This window comes from Eubalaena glacialis, chromosome 8 (genome assembly GCF_028564815.1).
Source record: "Eubalaena glacialis isolate mEubGla1 chromosome 8, mEubGla1.1.hap2.+ XY, whole genome shotgun sequence".
Taxonomy (NCBI): Eukaryota; Metazoa; Chordata; class Mammalia; order Artiodactyla; family Balaenidae; genus Eubalaena; species Eubalaena glacialis.
In genome coordinates, this window is record NC_083723.1 from 94,575,216 (window position 1) to 94,594,293 (window position 19,078).

Sequence of the window (19,078 nt, forward strand, 5' to 3'; positions counted from 1 at the left end):
AATAATTACTATCTGGCCCTTTAGAGGATAAGTTTTCCATCCCCTGTTCTAGACAATGAATTAGAACCAGAAAGGAGCCATTTTACAACCAAAGCTTCTATAAAAATGTAGAGTAATAATTATCCCTCACACAAGCTTTATAATTTTTAAGGTATTCTCATACATATTACTTGATCTTATTTTTATAAAAACCCAGCCATATAATTGGTGCTTTACAGGCATGGTGACATCTAAAGATGTTCAGTCAGGCTTCAGCGTCCAATTTTATAGTCTCATCTGTTTTCTGCATATAACCTGGGCCTGGCACTGTGGGTTAGCTCTACCAGTTACAAGGGAAGCTCTCTTAACTGACCTTTACCTAATCACTTTCAGGATTAATTAATGTTCTCCATTCCCTTCGTGATACTCACTGACTGTTGACAGAACAAAGTAGACACTAGGCTACCTTCTAAGACACCCAGGTACTTCTGTTATCCTTGTGGTGACATGTACTTACTGACAGGCTGTTAAATGAATGCCCATTGTACTTATTATTGTGATAGTATAATTAAATTATATGTATGTTAACTAATGAAATACGAATGCAAAAGAAGAAAAAGCATTTATAAAAATAGCTATTGTTCTTAGGAAAAGTATATTAAAAGCTTTGGAAAAACTCAAGTAAAATGTCAGTAGAGATAGGTTGCTAAAAAATATGCTGTAACAAATTAGAGTGCAAACATTAAAAAAAAAATCCATCTATATTTAGGTGGTTGGCACTTAGGTTTTTGTTTTATCTTTAAGAAATTGAAATAGACTATACATTTTTGTGCAGTTTACGTAAGGAAGAAAAATTGAAACACATTCAAACTAAAAGGTCTTGGTCTTACATCAAATGTTTGGTGAATAAATGTGCATTTATATTTTAAGTGTTAAAAAATGTCTTATCTGGAAAATGGATGTTCCCTTCTGCTAACAGAAAGAGTTGCATGCTTAGAGACTTCAAAAGATTTGAAAAATTATTGGTAGGACCTACACCAAGATTGAGCTCTTCAGACTTTCTGTCCAGTGCTCTTTCTGCCATTCTACTGGAGATGCCTTCACTACCTACTATGCCCATAAGAATAAGTATGGCATTCCCTTCTATTATAAATGGATGAGTTGTCCAAGTGAATTAGCACATTTATATTTAGGGAAAGAATACTTTCAAATTTCACAGATATCACTTTATCAAACATCATCATTTCCGAATAATGGATTTTTGCCAGTATTTGGAGAGTCCAGTTCTCAGTCTGAACAAAACATTTTTTTCTAGTCATTATTAATGCTACAATGTTTTCATGTTTTTAGAGAAACACTTAACATGCTAAATTGATATTTTGTTTTATCAACTATTTCTTGAAATTTACAACCTCAAACATCTTGTTTAACTGACTTTGTGACTGTATGACACCATAACCTAGCTGAAAATTTAATTGCAATAACCGATTATTGACTGGCATCAATCAGCCTGTTTTTACAATTCTATTTTTTCTGCTTGCATATCGCCAGAATTTTGGAACCTCTGAAAATTCAACATTCCAATTTTCATGTACACATAAATCTTAAATTGGAAGGAGTGCTATAATCATAAATTGAGGATGCCAGTCAGTATCATGAAAGCATTTGGTACTACCACTAAATTTGCAAATATTGGTGCCATACAGAAAAATCCACTAAATACTGAGAAGAAATAATTTACTTATTTCCTATATCTCAATAGGACAAGTGTTAGTAACAACGTTGATGCTTAATAACTATCAGCCTTGAATAGATATTAAAAAATGAGACCAGCAGTAGGCTTATCTTTACCACAGATGCTTAGTTTCCTAGTCTTTGGTTCTCCCCTCCCCCTCTCCCTCTCACCCATTTTGGGGCGGGGGGATTGAAACCATAATATTATTAAGAAATGATTGTTGAACTCACGGATCATTAGACTTTGGAATAAGAGAGCCAAGCTCCTTGATTCGGTAATTAATATTATACCTTCTTCTTCTTTCAACTATTAAAAAAGAAATATTATTGATTATTCTCATTAAAGCACAATTCATTTTTGGTCAGCTGTAAACTTTCTTAACAATCTTTGAAAAACAATGAGCAAAAAAGTTTCATTTAGTGAAAAGGGTACTTCTCAAAAATAAAAAATTCAAACACATTTTATTCTAAAAGTAAAAATAACAATATTAGAATTGTGAGTCTATTATTCACAATTATTTTAAAACATTTTCTCTCAAAAACAACATTTTTATCATTCTTTGAAATGCAATAATATTCACTCATACAGATATATATGTATTTATATACTCTCCTTTCTCATACACTCCACTGAAAGGCTAACACAAAGTTTGGTACATGGTAGGTATGTGTGCCCAAATAGACTATGACCTCTTTGAGGGCAGGGACCATTTCTTTTGTATCTCCAGAGGCCTTGGCATGTAAAAGGTGCTAAATAAATGTACGCTGATTAGACTATAAATATAGTTTTCTAATTTAACAACTTTCAATAATACATAGAGCAGTGATTCTTAAACTCTGGCATGCATCAGACACACCTGGAGGGATAGTTAAAATAAATTTGTACCCCGCACCTAGAGATTCTGATTTTAGTAGGACTGGGTTGGGACCCAAGAATCTGCATTTCTAGCAAGTTCCCAGGTGATGCCAGTGCTGCTTGTCTAGGGCCCACACTTTGAGAACTACTGATATAGGTTTTTATTCAGAGACTGTTTTCTCTGTTTGCATTTCTATGCATCCATTGCTTATGGAAATTTTGTGCATCTAGTAAATGTTCAATAAATGTCAAATAAACAAATAAGTAGAGTTTTCTATATTGACCCTTACCTAAGAGCAGTCTTATAGAGCACAGAGTAGCCCTATATTCCCAGTACTCTATATTCCCAGTATCAGGAACCACAACTTATGCATAATATTGTTTAAGTAGATAACATTTTTAAAGCATTTTAGGGAAATGAAGGAAGTAAAATGTCATGAAGAAGAAGAAAACTATATGTCAAAAACATTAAACCATACGTGCTTCAAAAATAAGATCTGCTACTGGAAACAAGGAAAGTCATGAAAAAAATATCAATTGTCTTGGTGAACCTACTCTACAAAACAATTTACCATGAATGAACTTGACCTTCAAAAATAATACATTGGGATTCCTCTGAAATTAGGATATAATTGATTCTTGGGAGAGTTTATTTTCCCTCTTTACCAATCCTGTCTTTCTATGCATGTGATTCAAAAAACTGACACCAAATAAAAAACTGAAAAGAAAATAAACAAAGATAACGCTGATAGAAATACATTTATATTTTACAGTGAGAATTTATTAGTAAGTCTATGTTCACACATACTCACTCCTATATTATAAAACAGACTTTTAAATATAAGATGGAGAGCAGCTAGGAAGGATGTTCACAGTTTTATCTCAAAATAGGAGACTGGTTTAGTCCTATAATGTTTTTTCAAAATCTATTATTTAGATGCACCTTACGTAAAATATCAGAAATTCCTACCCAGCTCTTCTTAGACTGTGCCCAGTAAAACTTTTAATGGCTAATTATGATGAGAAGTTTGGTTCCTCAATGTTTTCATCTCCAGTACTAGTTGTCTGTAAAGGAGTCAAGTTTTAAGAAATTACTAAACTATTTCATGCTACATGTGATTTCACTCTTTACAAAGTTTTTGATATATTTACTCATTCCTGTCCTTACATCCAAGCAAAAGGGGCCTCTCTTCCCAAACCCCATACTGATGAGGAGCCCCCTTTGCCTTTTCTTACCATACCCATCCACACTGAGCAAGGCAGCCACAGGACAAAGGGATCCCCCTTCTAAACTACATTCCGGGTAATTTGCAGCAGGAATATCTTCCCAAACACCCTGAGCCTGTTCAGGCTGCTTCCCAGGTCCATCCTCTGGAGGGAGGATCAGGACACCAAGGTGCTTACCCTAGTCCCAAGATGCAGACAAGGGGCAGCTGTTTGCAGAGATATGTATAGAACTTGAATATACAGGATGAGGGGTTCCCACTCGTGTTTGAGGCCACTTGCAGCATAGAAATGCAAGTGGCCTCTAGGGGGTAGAGAGAGAAGTGAGATGGGCTGCTGGTTAAAGGCTGGCATTGCCCCACCCTGACATTCCTACTCAGAATTCCAAGGATCTGAGAATTCTTATTTCACACCTGGCCTTCCAATCTTTAGGAAGGATAGAACATACTTAATTTAGCATTTCTAGCTTGAGTTATAGCTTTTAAGTATTTAGACATCTGGTAAGTGGGACTTTATTTGTCCTCCAGCCATGATCCTCACAAATGTTAAGGGATATCCTAGATTCATATTTAAAATGTGATATTAATTTTTTGTAACATTGATATCTCCAAAAAGGAAGATCACTAAGTAAGAGAATCCAAATTAGAAAACACTTTGATAATGGTCATACCAGGTACCTATCATACTTTACATTAAATGACCTGTTATTTAAAGTGCAAACATAGAGGAGAGAAGAAAGGAGCAAGGAGGGTAATAGTTAGCAGGCTTAAAACTAAGAGAGAAGCCTTTAGCGCCTCGATGTATTAATTCCTTCTGCCAACAACTAGCTCTGTCTTTCAGGTTCTACTTGTCTCATAAACTGCACCAACACTTATCTGCTCTGCCACTAAGTGATCAGAATCAAATCATTTCCCTCTCCACAATTACTCTAAGGACTGTTATAACCACAGGTCAGCCCTCTCCTCAGTCACACAGTCAACCTACTCTGTGACGTAGGCAGATGCTTCATGAACAGATATATGCAGGTTTCACAGGTACATGTAGAATCAATTTCAACTAACCACATGTAAGGAAATTCCTGGTTTGTTTTAGAGCTTTAAAGTTTTTATTTAATTCTATTCTATTCTATTTTTTTCTCATTTTTTGATTTGGCTCCCAGAACAAAAAAGCTTCACACTCAATTAGTCAAGCTCACTTAAGACAGTTAAGCATTTGAGACATGACAAAGCACTCTAAAGCTCAACTTGCCCCTCAACAACTTCCCTGGATGCATTTACCCATCTCATGTGACCCATTATCAGAGTCAAATTGACCCCCAGAAAGGCGTAAGAGGCCCCTTTTTTGGCAGCAGCAGTGGAATTCAGCAGTACAACATAAGCAATACTTTCAGATAACTTATCATTAGGAAGGGAGGAGCAGATTGACACAGAAAGATAAGAACCTGGAGTCACATTTCTTGCTATTTAAATGGTGGACATTTTCTAAAGTCACTTTAATCTCTTTAAACCTTGGAGTCAATGAGTCACAACTGAGTTCAAACATAACTCAATGCTCACATGAAGTCTTCCTGAGAGAGAGAGAATGATCAAGGAGAGAACTTGAGATGCTGAACTTCATAAAAATGTCTAGCTTTTCTGAGAGTTCACATTGTTTAAATTTCCCAACATAGCTCTACCAGTGAGCATGTACACTTACTTTTGGTCATCTGACCTCAAAATATTTATGGGGCGACAATAAAACATCACACATTTTAACCTTCTGCATTTCCTCTGGCATTAATTAATTTTGTTTCGGAAAAAGGAAAATATACTCACTGAGGTTGTGGTTGTCCTTTTTTTGTCTCTCTTTTGCCAAAGCTCGAGTATCAGTTTCTGATCGAAAGGAAGACAATCGAAACAGTACTTATTTCTACCTTACAATCCTTCCAGTCAACATAATTCAGAAATACTAGTGAAAATACAATATTACTTGCTCCAAGTGGTAAAATATATATATATATATATATATTGCAAATATTCAGAATTTGGAACAGAGTGCTCTTTAGTAAGAAGGCAGTGACAAAGCCTATGGGCTTTGAGCAGTAAAACCTGGATTTGTATTCTGGCCCTCCATTTAATAGCCTTGTGGACTGTTACCTAAGTTCTCTGTGTCTCAGGCTTCTTATCTGTAAAACTGATATAATACTTACCTGATAATCACTGTGATGATTAAAATAGGTACAGCACACAGAAAATATTAAACTGCTTAATCATTTTTATTAGTATTGTTCTCAGAATTTTAAGATTATTCAAAATTATTACAACCTAAATTTTTACAACCTTAATTTTTTATAAAAAATCATGATTTCTACATCCCAAGAATTGGAACTAACTACATTTCTCAGATATTTCTATTGGACAACTCCATACTTTCAGTAAGTGACACTTCACGTGCTATATAGTTGTGAGCATTTGTGATAGTCAGTCTCCAATATGGCCCACGATGATTTTCACTCATGATATTCACACCTTTGTTAGCTCTCTTCCACACTGAATAAAGCTGACCCGTGAAACTAATAGAATTTTGTGGAAATGATTAGTGTGGCTTCCCAGACTACATCATAAAAGACGTTTTCTGCTTCCCACTTTGGTGTCCCTTGAATTGCTAGTTGTCATGTCATGTGGACACCTGAGCAGCCCTGTGGAGAGGTCAACGTGGTAAAGAACCAAGGCCACTTGCCAACAAGCAGCACTGACTTGGAAGACCTGTGAGTGAACCACCTTGGGTGTGCATCCTCTAGCCCGTCAAGTGGCAAATGTCTGTACCTCTGGCCAACATCTTGACTGCAACCTTATGAGAGACTCTGAGCCGAAACCAGTTTTACAAGTCACCCCCGGAATTTCCGAACCATAGGGATTGTATGAGATAATAAATGTTTATTATTTCAAGCTGTTAAATTTTGAGTAATTTGTTATACAGCAATAGATAATAATACAATGTTCTTTGAATTATTCTAGTTTTAAAATAGAAATACATTTATTTAAATTTAGTTAAGGCTACATTCATTAATTTTAGTCTAAATAATTTGAATGCATAGATATTTTTGAGTTATTGGTTAGACTCCAAGAATGGATATATTGCATTTATTAAAAATGTTTATATTAACTGTATAAAAATATTTAAAGACCAGTGTTTGAGCTCCAAACTAAAAACTTGTTACAGAAATTTCGACTGAGTTTTATTTTATTCTTATGGAGAAACCAACACTGGTCTTGTAAGTCATAAAATCCTTATTTTGATCCACTTCTGCTTCTAATCAGCTGTATGACTTTGGGAAAATAACTCCTCTGACTCTTGATTCCCGCATCAACATATTGGAGGAACTTGACAGTGCCCCTATAATTCCCTTGAGTTGTAACAATTTTGAGATTTACTATTGAAAACTGAGGGGTTTTTACCCACGTGAGAAAGTTAAATGTGAATCATGAAATACATAAAACAAGCTAAAAAGGGGAAAATCTAATTTTCCTTAATCTATTAATCTGTTCTTTTGCAACCATGTTAATAAATTGCATCTATTCAATATCAAAATGAACATATGTTAAGTGAAGAACTTAGTCAAACTGTCATACACATATGAATAGAGGTTATGTGTATATTCACCCAATTCCTAAAATAATTAATTAATTCAATTGAACTGTAAGTTATGTTAACTTGCTGTTTGGTTGTCATAGAGGAAAAAAAGATGGATTTACTCTCTAAATGTCTCCCATTTTAACTAACTATTTTAATAATATTTTTTAAATCCTCTTTAACTTGGAAATATATGTCACTCATGTCTTATGTAGTTGATTTTTAAAAAGGATAAAACTATAAAAGCAATGTTACCTGTAATTTCTCTTTTCATTGGTAGACTACTTGGACAAGAAGCACTTGTAAGGCCCATATTAACTGGTGAAATTCCCTGCTCACCGCTATACACATCCAAAATACTTCCAGAAAGCTTTAGAGGAAAAAGGAAGAAAAGATCAATCAAATCTTCATTGGATATTGACGAAGTATTTAGATGTTCATTTTAAATTTACCACTTTATTAATAGTAATTTGTAATAGATAGCATTTTAATTTTAAACAAAAGTGAGTATGCCTTAACTTTGTAAAATCATTGTGGCATGCTTATGGATAAGCTATGTTGAAAAAAGCTGTTTGTATTTAAGCAAAAGGAGAAATTAGTTCACTCACGAAGAAAAATTTTGATTAATATTTACAAAGTTATGGGAATTTGATCCATCACATTACCCAGTTATAAATGAAAAAGATTAAAAATATCATTTTTGACAAAAATCAATATACATATTAGCAAAGCTGGAAAGTTCATTGCATATCATAAATTAGGTATGATGGTTGAACATTTTGGAAGCCTTCTTAATACCATCAGTGCTACCAGCAACTCACAGTCAAGAGGTGTTCTACACTGTTAATTAAGTGAAAAACTTTCTTTCCTTCCTGGAAGGCATACTTTTCTCACTGTAAACTTAATGTTCTAGATTATTATAAATATCCTAGCTGGTAACCAAAAGTAGTCTAAAACTGCTTTTGCCTCTAGTGGATATAGGGTATGTCTAATTATAGCAACACTGCAATTCTTAAAGTGCTTCTTGGGAACAATTTTTCAGAAAGCTAAGATACTTTATACACAATTTAAAATCATACCAATTTGTTAGTTAAAATGTGCTTATTGATTTGATCTCCCAAGAAAAAAATTTAAATAATATTCGTAACTCAAGTTAATATTCATTATTCCAGAACAAGCTACATTTAAAATATAAGATTTGAATGTTTAAAATATTTCCATTCTAAGTATCTTTATTTCATTTCTGGGAAGTCAACCAAGAACTGAATAAGCAGTATCTTTTTTCTTTCCTAAAGAACTAAAAATAATACAAGTAACCAAGCAAAGCTATAACCAGATTATTATGGAGACTCTAACATCTTATTCCCACTTTTTGTAAAACTCCAATTCAAACGGAGGGAAATTTTTTAATACTTATAAAATCAGACTGAAAATAAATGTGAAGAAAGACCAAAATTAGTTTCTGACATAATAATCTATTAAACTATATAATAATATTGTATATTTCTGAGGGAAAAAAATCATTGAAAATACAGTGGAAATCAGGCTAATATTTAAGTGTATGTGCATATCAATAAGGACATTATAGATTGCATATGGTATTCTGATGTATGTTTTCATATATTGGTTCTTCTCATTATTTACTCTATTTGGACTCCTCATCTTTATTTTATATAAATTCATTGTTTTAAAATGTATTTTTGCTTCTTGGACCTTAGAAGGGAGCGCCTTAAGTGGGATATTTATTCCCTCTCAATTTCCTCATCTGAAAAATAGGGACAGGGACAAAGCTGACCAAATTGGATAGATGATGAGTATTAGTATCAGTACAACACAATTAGGAAGAAATCCTAAAAGCAGATATTTCCCTAACATGTGAGTCATTTAGTTATATTGGTAAAATTTAAAAGTTTCCAAGATCTTTTTTGAAAACCCTGTTGGTTATAAGCTGGGGCATCACCAACCTGAATTATACATATCCACTGTGCCTTTGAGAAATATAATGGACATGCTGAACAAAAAGACAGGCAGTGAGGGAGAAGGAAGGGGGAAAGAACTAGGAAAAGGGCACTTTTCTCTGAAGAGTTTGAATTCCGACGGATTTCAATGCAGCAGTAGTAAATAGCAGAAATGTTTGAGAAGAAAAGGAGACATATTACATATACACTGCAACAATAAAGTGATAGATTCTTAACTATAGCATCTCACTGGGTCCATATTACCTCATCAGACTGTACCCAATGCATTTTTCCTTAGAAATGGGTCTGGAATTCTGAAAATGAATCTAATCCTGCTTAACTGTGGGTATATTACATCCTCTCCTGACCTTGGTTATTGTCTAATTTATGCCCTGAAGCACAATGATTAATATCCTATTTAATTTTATGCTGTAGGTACTACTCTATTTCATGTAAATGGCTAATCACTTTTTGAATATCATTAAACAATTGGTTTCAATTTCAAAGTATGTAATACATCTCACATAATCTAAAGAGCCTTTTCTCCATTAAAAGATATAAGGGAAAAAAATAAAAATTAAAAATAAAAGATATAAGCGTACAGTGTTAGTGAAAATTTAAAGATTACATAGACATTGGAAAAGGCTTACAAAGCAAAATTATAACTACTTTTTTTAAAGGTGTAAGTTACTTAGGTATTAAGGTCTAAGTCTTAGCTTTATTTTATAGAGTAGTAGGCAACTGGATAGATATTTTATGAAGAAGTATTTATTATTCTGGTTAAAACACAGGTTACTTTTTCAGAAAAGCAAAATCATTGACATAACAATAGGGAAATATTATTATTAGAAATAAACTCACAAATTTTAAAGACATCTAATAAAGAATTTATTATAAAATATTTTCAACAAGGTAAAACATACTCAAGACAATTCTTCTTTCCAGTAGAAAAAAGTGAACTCCTGATCTAAGAAGTTGCTTTGAAGTGAGAAGCGATTGGCAGTGGTTCCTGATGTCCAAGATTCTCTACCCTAGATTTTAGTCACATCTCATTACTAAGATCATAGAGACTTAAGTGGACTGAGCACTGGCCTTTCCACACATACGCTACCTTTCAGAGTAGCCAATATTCCCTAAAGAAAATTAGCTCACAGGTCAATATATCAAAACGTTAGAGGAAAATGACTATTTTAAAAGTTAAACAATATGGAGTGTTAGAAATAACATCAAAAGCAAAAATTTTAGAAATAAAAAGTAAAAGATCACATGAAACCAAGTTTTTAAAATTGACTTAGTGTACATTCTAAAAGAAATAAAGATATTTGTAATATCTTTATAATATAAAATAACTTGTAATAATTTATAATATAAAATAATAACAAGAAAACATAAAATGGCTGAAGTGATGAAGCAGAAATAGGAGCCATGAAAATATAATACTTGAACAAAAGAAAACTATGGAAAAACAGCATAATGCATACACTTAGAAAGAAATAAAGGAATTACCAAATTAAAGTAATCTCTCAGGAGGGTGATGAAAAGAACCAAGAAACAAAACATATGAAAGAAAATCTAATTAGTATGTAGGATAGAATTATTAAACCTACAATACAGACAGGTATTAGGACTCTCAGAGAGAAAGAATAAATAAAACTGGAAAGAAGAAAAAATTTTAAGAAATAATGGAGATGCATTTCCTAGAATTAACACTAAATAAAAGGCCAAAAAGTCTTTTATTTTATCTCAACTTATTTTATCATTGTTTTATTTTGATTTAAAAATCAAAGGGCCTATAGAATATCAAAGAAGAAAAACCTACACCCAGACACATTATAGTGAAATTTAAAAGTATACAATGACAAAGAGAAAGATCGAAAAGCCTAAAGAGAAAAAGAGAAGATTATGCTCAAAGGAACAAGAATCTGATTAACATAAAATTTTTCAATAGCAAAATGGATGAAAGAAGAAAGTGAATCAGTATTTTTCAAATGTTTAAAGAAAAGGACTTAAAATACAGAGTTTTATATCCAGCCCAAATATCATCCACATATGAGGCCATGATGAAAAATATTCTTAGAGGTATAAAATGCTTAAGAATACTTACCCTCAAAGACTAACACTGAAAACAGTTTTGGATGAAGTAAATATGATATAATAAAATATGTCATAAAAAATAATCAAATATCTTGGTAAAGTGGTTGTAGTCTAAAAAAGAAGAAGGGAATTAAAATCAAAGATAAAATGAAATGTATAACCATATAACTCAGTATTAAAGTCTAGATAATATCAGTATGATTGGATTGAAGTAGTAAAAAAGCCAATGGATGTGAAAGTGGTAAAAAAAAAAAAGTACTAAAGAAAAACATATTAAAATATAGGACTCACTTAAATAATAAAATAAGATGAGAGAAACAGACGAAAATATATCAATAAGAATAATCAATGTAAATAGGTCAAACTCCTCAGCTAAAAGGTTGACAGTTTGGTTAAAAAGACAGTATTTAGATCTATATAGCGTACAAGAGACACCGCTACATTGCAAAAGGACACAAAAGATTGAAAGTTAAAAGATGGGAAAAGATACGTCCAGCAAATTATAACCATAGGAAACCAATGAACTACATTAATATCAGAGAAAATAGGCTTTAAAATTAGAAAAATTAGGGCTAGAGAGAGTCACTATCTAATAATAAAGAATTCAATTATCCAAAAAGGCACAGCAATTATGAGCAGGCTTGTACCTAATAGAATAACCTCAAAATATGAAACAAAATGTTTGTAACTACAAGGAGAAATTAATAAATCCATCAACGTATTCGGAGATTTCAACACATTTCTCCCTGTTTTTTGAAAAGTCAAGTAGACAAAAATAATCAGTAATGTTCTAGATGTGAACAATAAAAGTAAAGTCTTGGCCTAATACATGTATATAGTTCTACATCTACAAATTAGAGAACACACCGTTTTCCAAGTACGTATGGAACGTACATAAATATTGATCATGTACTCAGAAAAAATACTAAAACCACCCCCCCCCCAAAAATTCAAACATTTCATAGAGTCCTTGATTTCCTATATATTTAGAAATTCTTAACTGACTCAAGAGTAAAGAGCAAATCATACTGGAATTTAAAAATAAATGAAAGATACTGAAAACACACATTAAGAAACTTCTGGAATATGGTAAAGTAATGCTTTGAAGGAAATTTATACCCTTAAATATGAGAAAAATAGATAAAAATTTGAAATTTGATAAACTAAGTAAACTTCTCAATAAGTTAGAAGAATAACCAAATAAACCCAAAGCAAGTAGAACAGATAGTAATATAAGATCATAAATCAGTGAAAAACAAAACAATGCAAAAGACAAGTTTTGTTTTGTTTTTTCAGTTAACAAACTTGGCATGCCTCTTACAAGACTGATTAAAAAGAATGAAGTCTAAACAAATGATATCTTAAATGAAAGGAGGATATAACCACAGTACAAGTTGAGATTTATAAGTTTTTTTCCTCAAGGATCAGGAACAAACAAGACTGGGATACCACCCACTTTCTTTCGCCCCTTCTTTTTAACATAGTGTTGGAAGTCTTAGCCAGAGCAATTAGGCATGGAAAAGAAAGTCATCCAAATTGGAAAAGAGTAAGTAAAATGATTTTGTTCACAGATGATATGATCCTAAATGTAGAAAATCATGAGGCTACACACACACACACACACACACACACACACACACACACCCACACCCACACACAAGTATGAAAGCTAATAAATGAATTCAACAAAGTTGCAGGATACAAAATCAACATGCAAAAATATGTTGCATCTTTACACACTAAAAAAGAACAATCTGAAAAGGATATTAAGAAGTCAATTCCATTTACAATAACATCAAACAGAATAAAATATTTGGGAATAAATTTACCCAAGGAGGAAAAGACTTAGACACTGAAAACTAAAAAACATTGCTTAAAGAAATTAAAGAAGATATACATAAATGGAAAGATATCCCATGTTTTTTGACGAGAAGACTTAATATTGTTAAGATGACAGTTCTACCCAGAGCAATCTACAGATGCAATCCAAACCCTATTAAAATCCTAACAGTGGTTTTTGCAGAAATAGAAAAACCCATATTAAAACTCATATGGAATCTCAAGGGACCCTGAATAGCAAAAACAATCTTGAAAGAGAACGAAGTTGGAGGACTCAAATTTCCATATTTCAAAGCTCACTACAAAGCAACAATAATCAAAGCAGTGTGGTACTGACATGAAGACAGACATAGAGAGTGGAATAGAGAGCCCAGAAATTATTCCTCAAATATATGGTCAAACGATTTTTGACAAGAGTGCCAAGATCAAGACAGTTTTTTCAACAAACGATCTTGAGAAACTAGATAGCCACATGCAGAAGGTGAGGTTGGATTCTTACACCATAAACAAAAGTTTCTCAAAATGGATCAACGACTTAAACATAAAAGTTAAGGCTATAACACTCCTAGAAGAAAAGATGAGGGAAAATCTTCATGATATTGGGTTTGGTGATGATTTTTTGGATATGATACCAAAATTACAGGCAACAACAACAACCAAAACAGATAAATTGGACTTCATCAAAATTTAAAACTTTTGTACATCAAAGGACACTATCAAGAGAGTGAAAGGACAACTCACAAAATGGGAGAAATTACTTGCAAATCACATATCTGTTCAGAGGTTAATATCTAGACTACATAAAATAAACTCCTATGACTCACAAAAACAACAACAAAAACAATCCAATTTAAAAAATGAGCAAAGAACTTGAATAGACGTTTCTCTGAAAAAGATACACAAATGACCAATAAGGACATTGAAAGATACTCAACATCATTAGTCATTAGGGAAATATAAATCAATACCACAATGTTTTACAACTTCACACTCATTAAGATGACTATTATTAAAAGAAAGGAAAACATGTTGGTGAGGCTATGGAAAAAATGTTACCCTTGTGCATTGCCGCTGAGAATGTGAAATGATGCAGCCACTGTGGAAAACAGTATGACAGTTCTTCAAAAGTTAAACATATAATTAGCATATGACCAACAATTTCTCACCTCTAGGCATATACCAGTAAGAGTTGAAAGCAGATACTCAAACAGATATTTGCACACCAATGTCCATAGAAGCATTAAAGAGCCAAAGGGTAGAAACAATCCAAATGCCCATCAATAGATGAATGGATAAATAAAACGTGGTATATTCATATAATGGGATATTATTCAGCCATAAAAGGTAATGGAGTACTGATACATGTTACAACATGTATGAATCTTGAAAACATTATGCTAAGTGAAATAAGCCGATAGAAAAGGACAAATATTGTATGATTCCACTTACATGAGGTACCTAGAATAGTCAAATTTATACAGACAGAAAGGAGAATAGAGGGTACTAAGGGCTGGAGGTAAGGGAAAATGGGGAGTTATTGTTTAATGGGTTCAGGGTTTCTGTTTGGAAGAATGAAAAAGCTCTGGGAATGTATAGTGGTAATGGTTGCACAAGATTGTGAATCTATGTTATGCCACTGAATTGTACACTTTAAAATGTTTATAATAGCAAATTTTATGTTATACATGTTTTACCACAATAAAAAAGATAATAACAGAGATTACCTATAATAATTTTCCAATGACTGTGAATGCTTAGGAAAAATACATAAATTTCTAGAAAAGTATTATTTGGTAGAACTTACTACACAAGTAATTAATAGTCTTGAATAGTCATATGATTACTGAAGAAATCAAAACAAGCTTTAAACATATTACACAAGAAAATATCTGGACTAGACAGTTTTATGGGCAAAACTGTCACATTTTCAAGAAACATACCATCTCAATTTTGTACAAACATTTCCAGACAACAGAGACAAGAGAGAATACGTTCCAATTCATTGAGACTGAAACCATATGAAAACATTATGAGAAACAAATATTATAGACCCATTTCATTCATTACTATAAATCTTAAGCAAAATATTATTAGTAATTTGAATTCAAGAGAATATAAACAAGGTAACTTACCATAATCAAGTTGGATTTCCCATAAATATATTTTATGATGTTAAAAAAGAAAAAGAAACTCTATGATCATCTCAATAGATTTAAGAAAAGTATCTGATAAAATTCAATCCCATTTATCATAAAATTCTTAGTTTGTGAGAGGACAATAACTTTCAATAATAGAAAAATATAGCTTTGCCTGTGTTTAAAATAAGTGCTTCCCTATGAGAAAATAAAATCTGGGTCCAAAATTATTGTACAAATGTTCATATAACCATTTACTCTCAGGCCAAATACAGTAAAGGGCAGCATAAATGATCTGACCTAAACTCCACATATGTTTTTTCTGACTGTTTTGGCCTCTTCCCTCTCCATGTACTAGGTCCAATCTATTACTCAGTTATGACATTTTTTTCTTTTAAATCATTGGTCAGTTTAAATTTTCTTCCCTATCCTCATATCTCAAGATCCTCAGGGCCTTCAGCCTAAATTATGTCCCTCCCTCCAGTAGCCCTCCATCCCTCTCAGTTAGTTTCCAACTGCTCCTCTCAAACCAACTCATGTTTTAAAAAATACAACTTTCTTCTGATCTCTCCCAGCTCAAAAACCTAAAATTTAAACCTCTCCCCTTTAACTCATATATTAAGTTCAAACCCTTGTGTCCAGCTTTCAAAATATCATTAAATGGTCCCACATTATCTGGTCAACATTATTTCCCACTACTCTCAAGTTCTGAAAGATTTCTCATCACCACATACACATATGTAGACTATGTCACAGCTTGCAAAAATAGATCTCCCATTCCAGTGGGAGGGAAGAGGCAAGAGGATAGAATGTTGCCAAATGGAACCTATGAATCCGCATATGGAGAATTTTTAAAAGATAATAAAATACAAGCAATATCATAATATATATATGCAACATCATAGGTAGTTGAGGATTTATTATATGCCAGATATTCAGATAAGCATGTTTCATAGTAACAACAAATAACAGCTTCTCAGGTAATCTTTATAATAACTTTGTGAGTGAAGTCTCATAGTTCCCATTTTAAATATAAATAATTAAAACTCTGAAAAATTAAGTACTTATCTCAAGATCATACAGTTGTAATAAATAGAAGACTTGAGATTAAAACCTAGGTCTGTCTAACACAGAGGCTGGATTCTTTACTACCTATCCTATTGTGGAAGGGCCCTTGCCTTAACACTTTTAATGGTAAGAAGTGTTTTGAAAACTCAAAAAAGTTGGAGGCCATTGGAGAATATTTTTCTCAGTTTTATTCTTTCCCACTGCTATTTTCTGCACCTCAAATGTCCTCAAGCTTTCTTTAAGTATCAAACTACAACCTACTCTCTAAGGCTCAACTTAAGGTCCAAACCATCTCCAACACTCTCCCTACGGCAACCTGGCTTAATTTTTTTCTTCACCAAAACGCTATAGTATGAGGAAACTTGACCACAAATTCAATAATTTAATTCATTTTATTGTTTTACCCCTCTTCATTTATATTCACTCAGCAAGACAGAGGGTACTATAGTACCCAGGAACACTCATCATGTTTCTGAAAACTTATTATGTAAAACCCTGAGAATTTCCTGGAGATACATACATGTGTATTTGTGTATATGCATACATACATATAATATGCATATATGTATTATGTATATTATATATGGGTGTTTGTGTGTGTGTGGTGTGTGTGTGATGTATCTATCTCCCAGATAATCTCATTATAAATGCAAAAAAGGAAATAAAATCATATATATATATATATATACATATATTTCCAGACAATTTTTCAGTATAGAGACTAAAAGAAGAAAAACTTCTAAACCCATACGTAGATGTGTATGTGTGGTATCTATATGTCTATATCTATATCAAATATTTAGTGTGAGTTTCATGGGAAAGTGAGGGGATTTTGAGTTGTTTGGATTCTCTATTTTGCTTTTCTCTGAAGACATTTACTGTGAATGCAAAATGGCAAAACTGAGCTTGAGACTATTAGATAGAATAACTGTAGGCATAGAAAGAAGATAAACTTCAGGAATAAAGAGTGAGCACTGTAGGAGAGCATATGTCACACAGTGTAAGCATACATAAAAACTGGCATTTAAGAGAATATTTTCTTTCCTTTTGTGTATTTATTCATTTAAACATAGTAAACTAGATTTTTCCAGTTTTAGGACATGTACAATTGATCTCCCCCTAACTTTATTTTATTTGCTGAAGCAGGGCTATGAGGTTTGAATGATAAACATTGAAAAGAGAAGTCCCACTGAGTTATTTTTTTTTCGTTCTATTATAAGTGAATAAAAATAATCTGTTGGGCGGGAGTGGGAGATTCCTGTCCTTGACCAGCTGGTTCATAAAGCAAATAGAAAAGATAAAATACAAAACAGAGAATGGTAACAAAATAAATGCTTTTGCATCATACACTTTATATATATATAATCTGTTTAGTACTAAATGTAAACGCTGCAACAAATAATTAGTAGAACCTTCACTTTTTGATAAAAAGGTCATAATATAACATTATTTTTAACAATTTTTTAACTAAATAGACTATAAAAATATTTTTACTGTAGCCAAAGCATTAAAAATTATCTTGTAAGTACACAAGCTTGTCAGTACAGCAGATTATATGTTACACTTTTCAATGCTCAACTTCTACATACCTTATTTTATTGACTATTAGTTTATAAAGTTTAAATTCAGTATTTAAGGTGGTTTCATCTCCAAACATTGAAAGAATTCCAAAATGCACTTGCTCACCAGTTTTAACTTTGAAGTGTCTATAACCTTCACAATAGCAATGGTTTTCTCTTTCTCCTTCATCATTTTCTTTTCCTTACACTTGCAAGCAATAACTGGGAGAGCTGTGCAGAAACTTCTAAGGTGAACTTTGGTCCTTCCTTGGACTTTAAGTCTAATCTGCTCTAGATTGTGATTGACAAATGCTTGCTTGTTGGTGTTATGCAGTTCTTTCAAGTTCCAACCAAGCACAGGGGGTTGTTAATATTTACTCAGTCCTTGTCTCTGAAATAGTCTTGAACTATAACAGTATACTGAGATTGTCAAATGCCACCAGCATTTACAGACACTTGATTGAAAAATACCCATCTATGATAAAAGAAATGAGTTACTGTGCACAACCACATCTCTGAAAGGGAGAGGTGAAACTAAGACTAAAGGGTAGAAATTATAGGGAGACAGATTTAAACTCAGAGGCTAAACAATCCTTTGGCTGGAATGTGACAGAGGATCGGATCAGGCTAAGGTCCCTTCAGATTCCAAGATTCTACAATTCTATGAAATGGCTTCCTTCTGAGGCTGCTAGCACAGCAGATTGGGTAAGATTGTTGCATTTGGTGTCATACAGGATTGGATTCAAACCCCTCTCCTGCCATTCACTAACTATATGAACTTGAGTGAGTTACTGAACTTCTCTAAGCCTCTTTCCTCATTTGTAAAATGATAATCCGTAATAATAGTCTCTATCTCATATGTTTGTTGTGGTGATTAAATTTTCATGAAAAGTGTTTTGCACAATCCTTGTCACATAGCAAGTACCCAAGGCATAGTAGCTATTATTATTGTTGTTATCCTTATTGCTGCTGATTTTAGCCATTAAAAAATTTCCTAAATGGTAATGTATAATGGGAACA

The 19,078-nt window shown here is 32.7% G+C and overlaps 1 protein-coding gene across 2 annotated transcripts in view; it reads right to left on the reverse strand.

Annotated features, from left to right (window-relative positions):
* The window catches only part of TFEC (transcription factor EC), a 64,415-nt gene that overhangs the window by 5,349 nt on the left and 39,988 nt on the right, over positions 1-19,078 (reverse strand). Inside the window, exons 1-4 of one of the 2 annotated variants that reach the window (XM_061197961.1) lie at positions 18,186-18,251; positions 7,661-7,775; positions 5,608-5,664; positions 1,945-2,020 (exon numbers count right to left, since the gene is read on the reverse strand). In XM_061197961.1, the coding sequence (XP_061053944.1) occupies positions 1,945-2,020; positions 5,608-5,664; positions 7,661-7,775; positions 18,186-18,251 (314 nt within the window). Of the gene's footprint in view, positions 1-1,944; positions 2,021-5,607; positions 5,665-7,660; positions 7,776-18,185; positions 18,252-19,078 lie in introns of those variants that run through there. The other variant, XM_061197960.1, reaches the window with a different exon arrangement.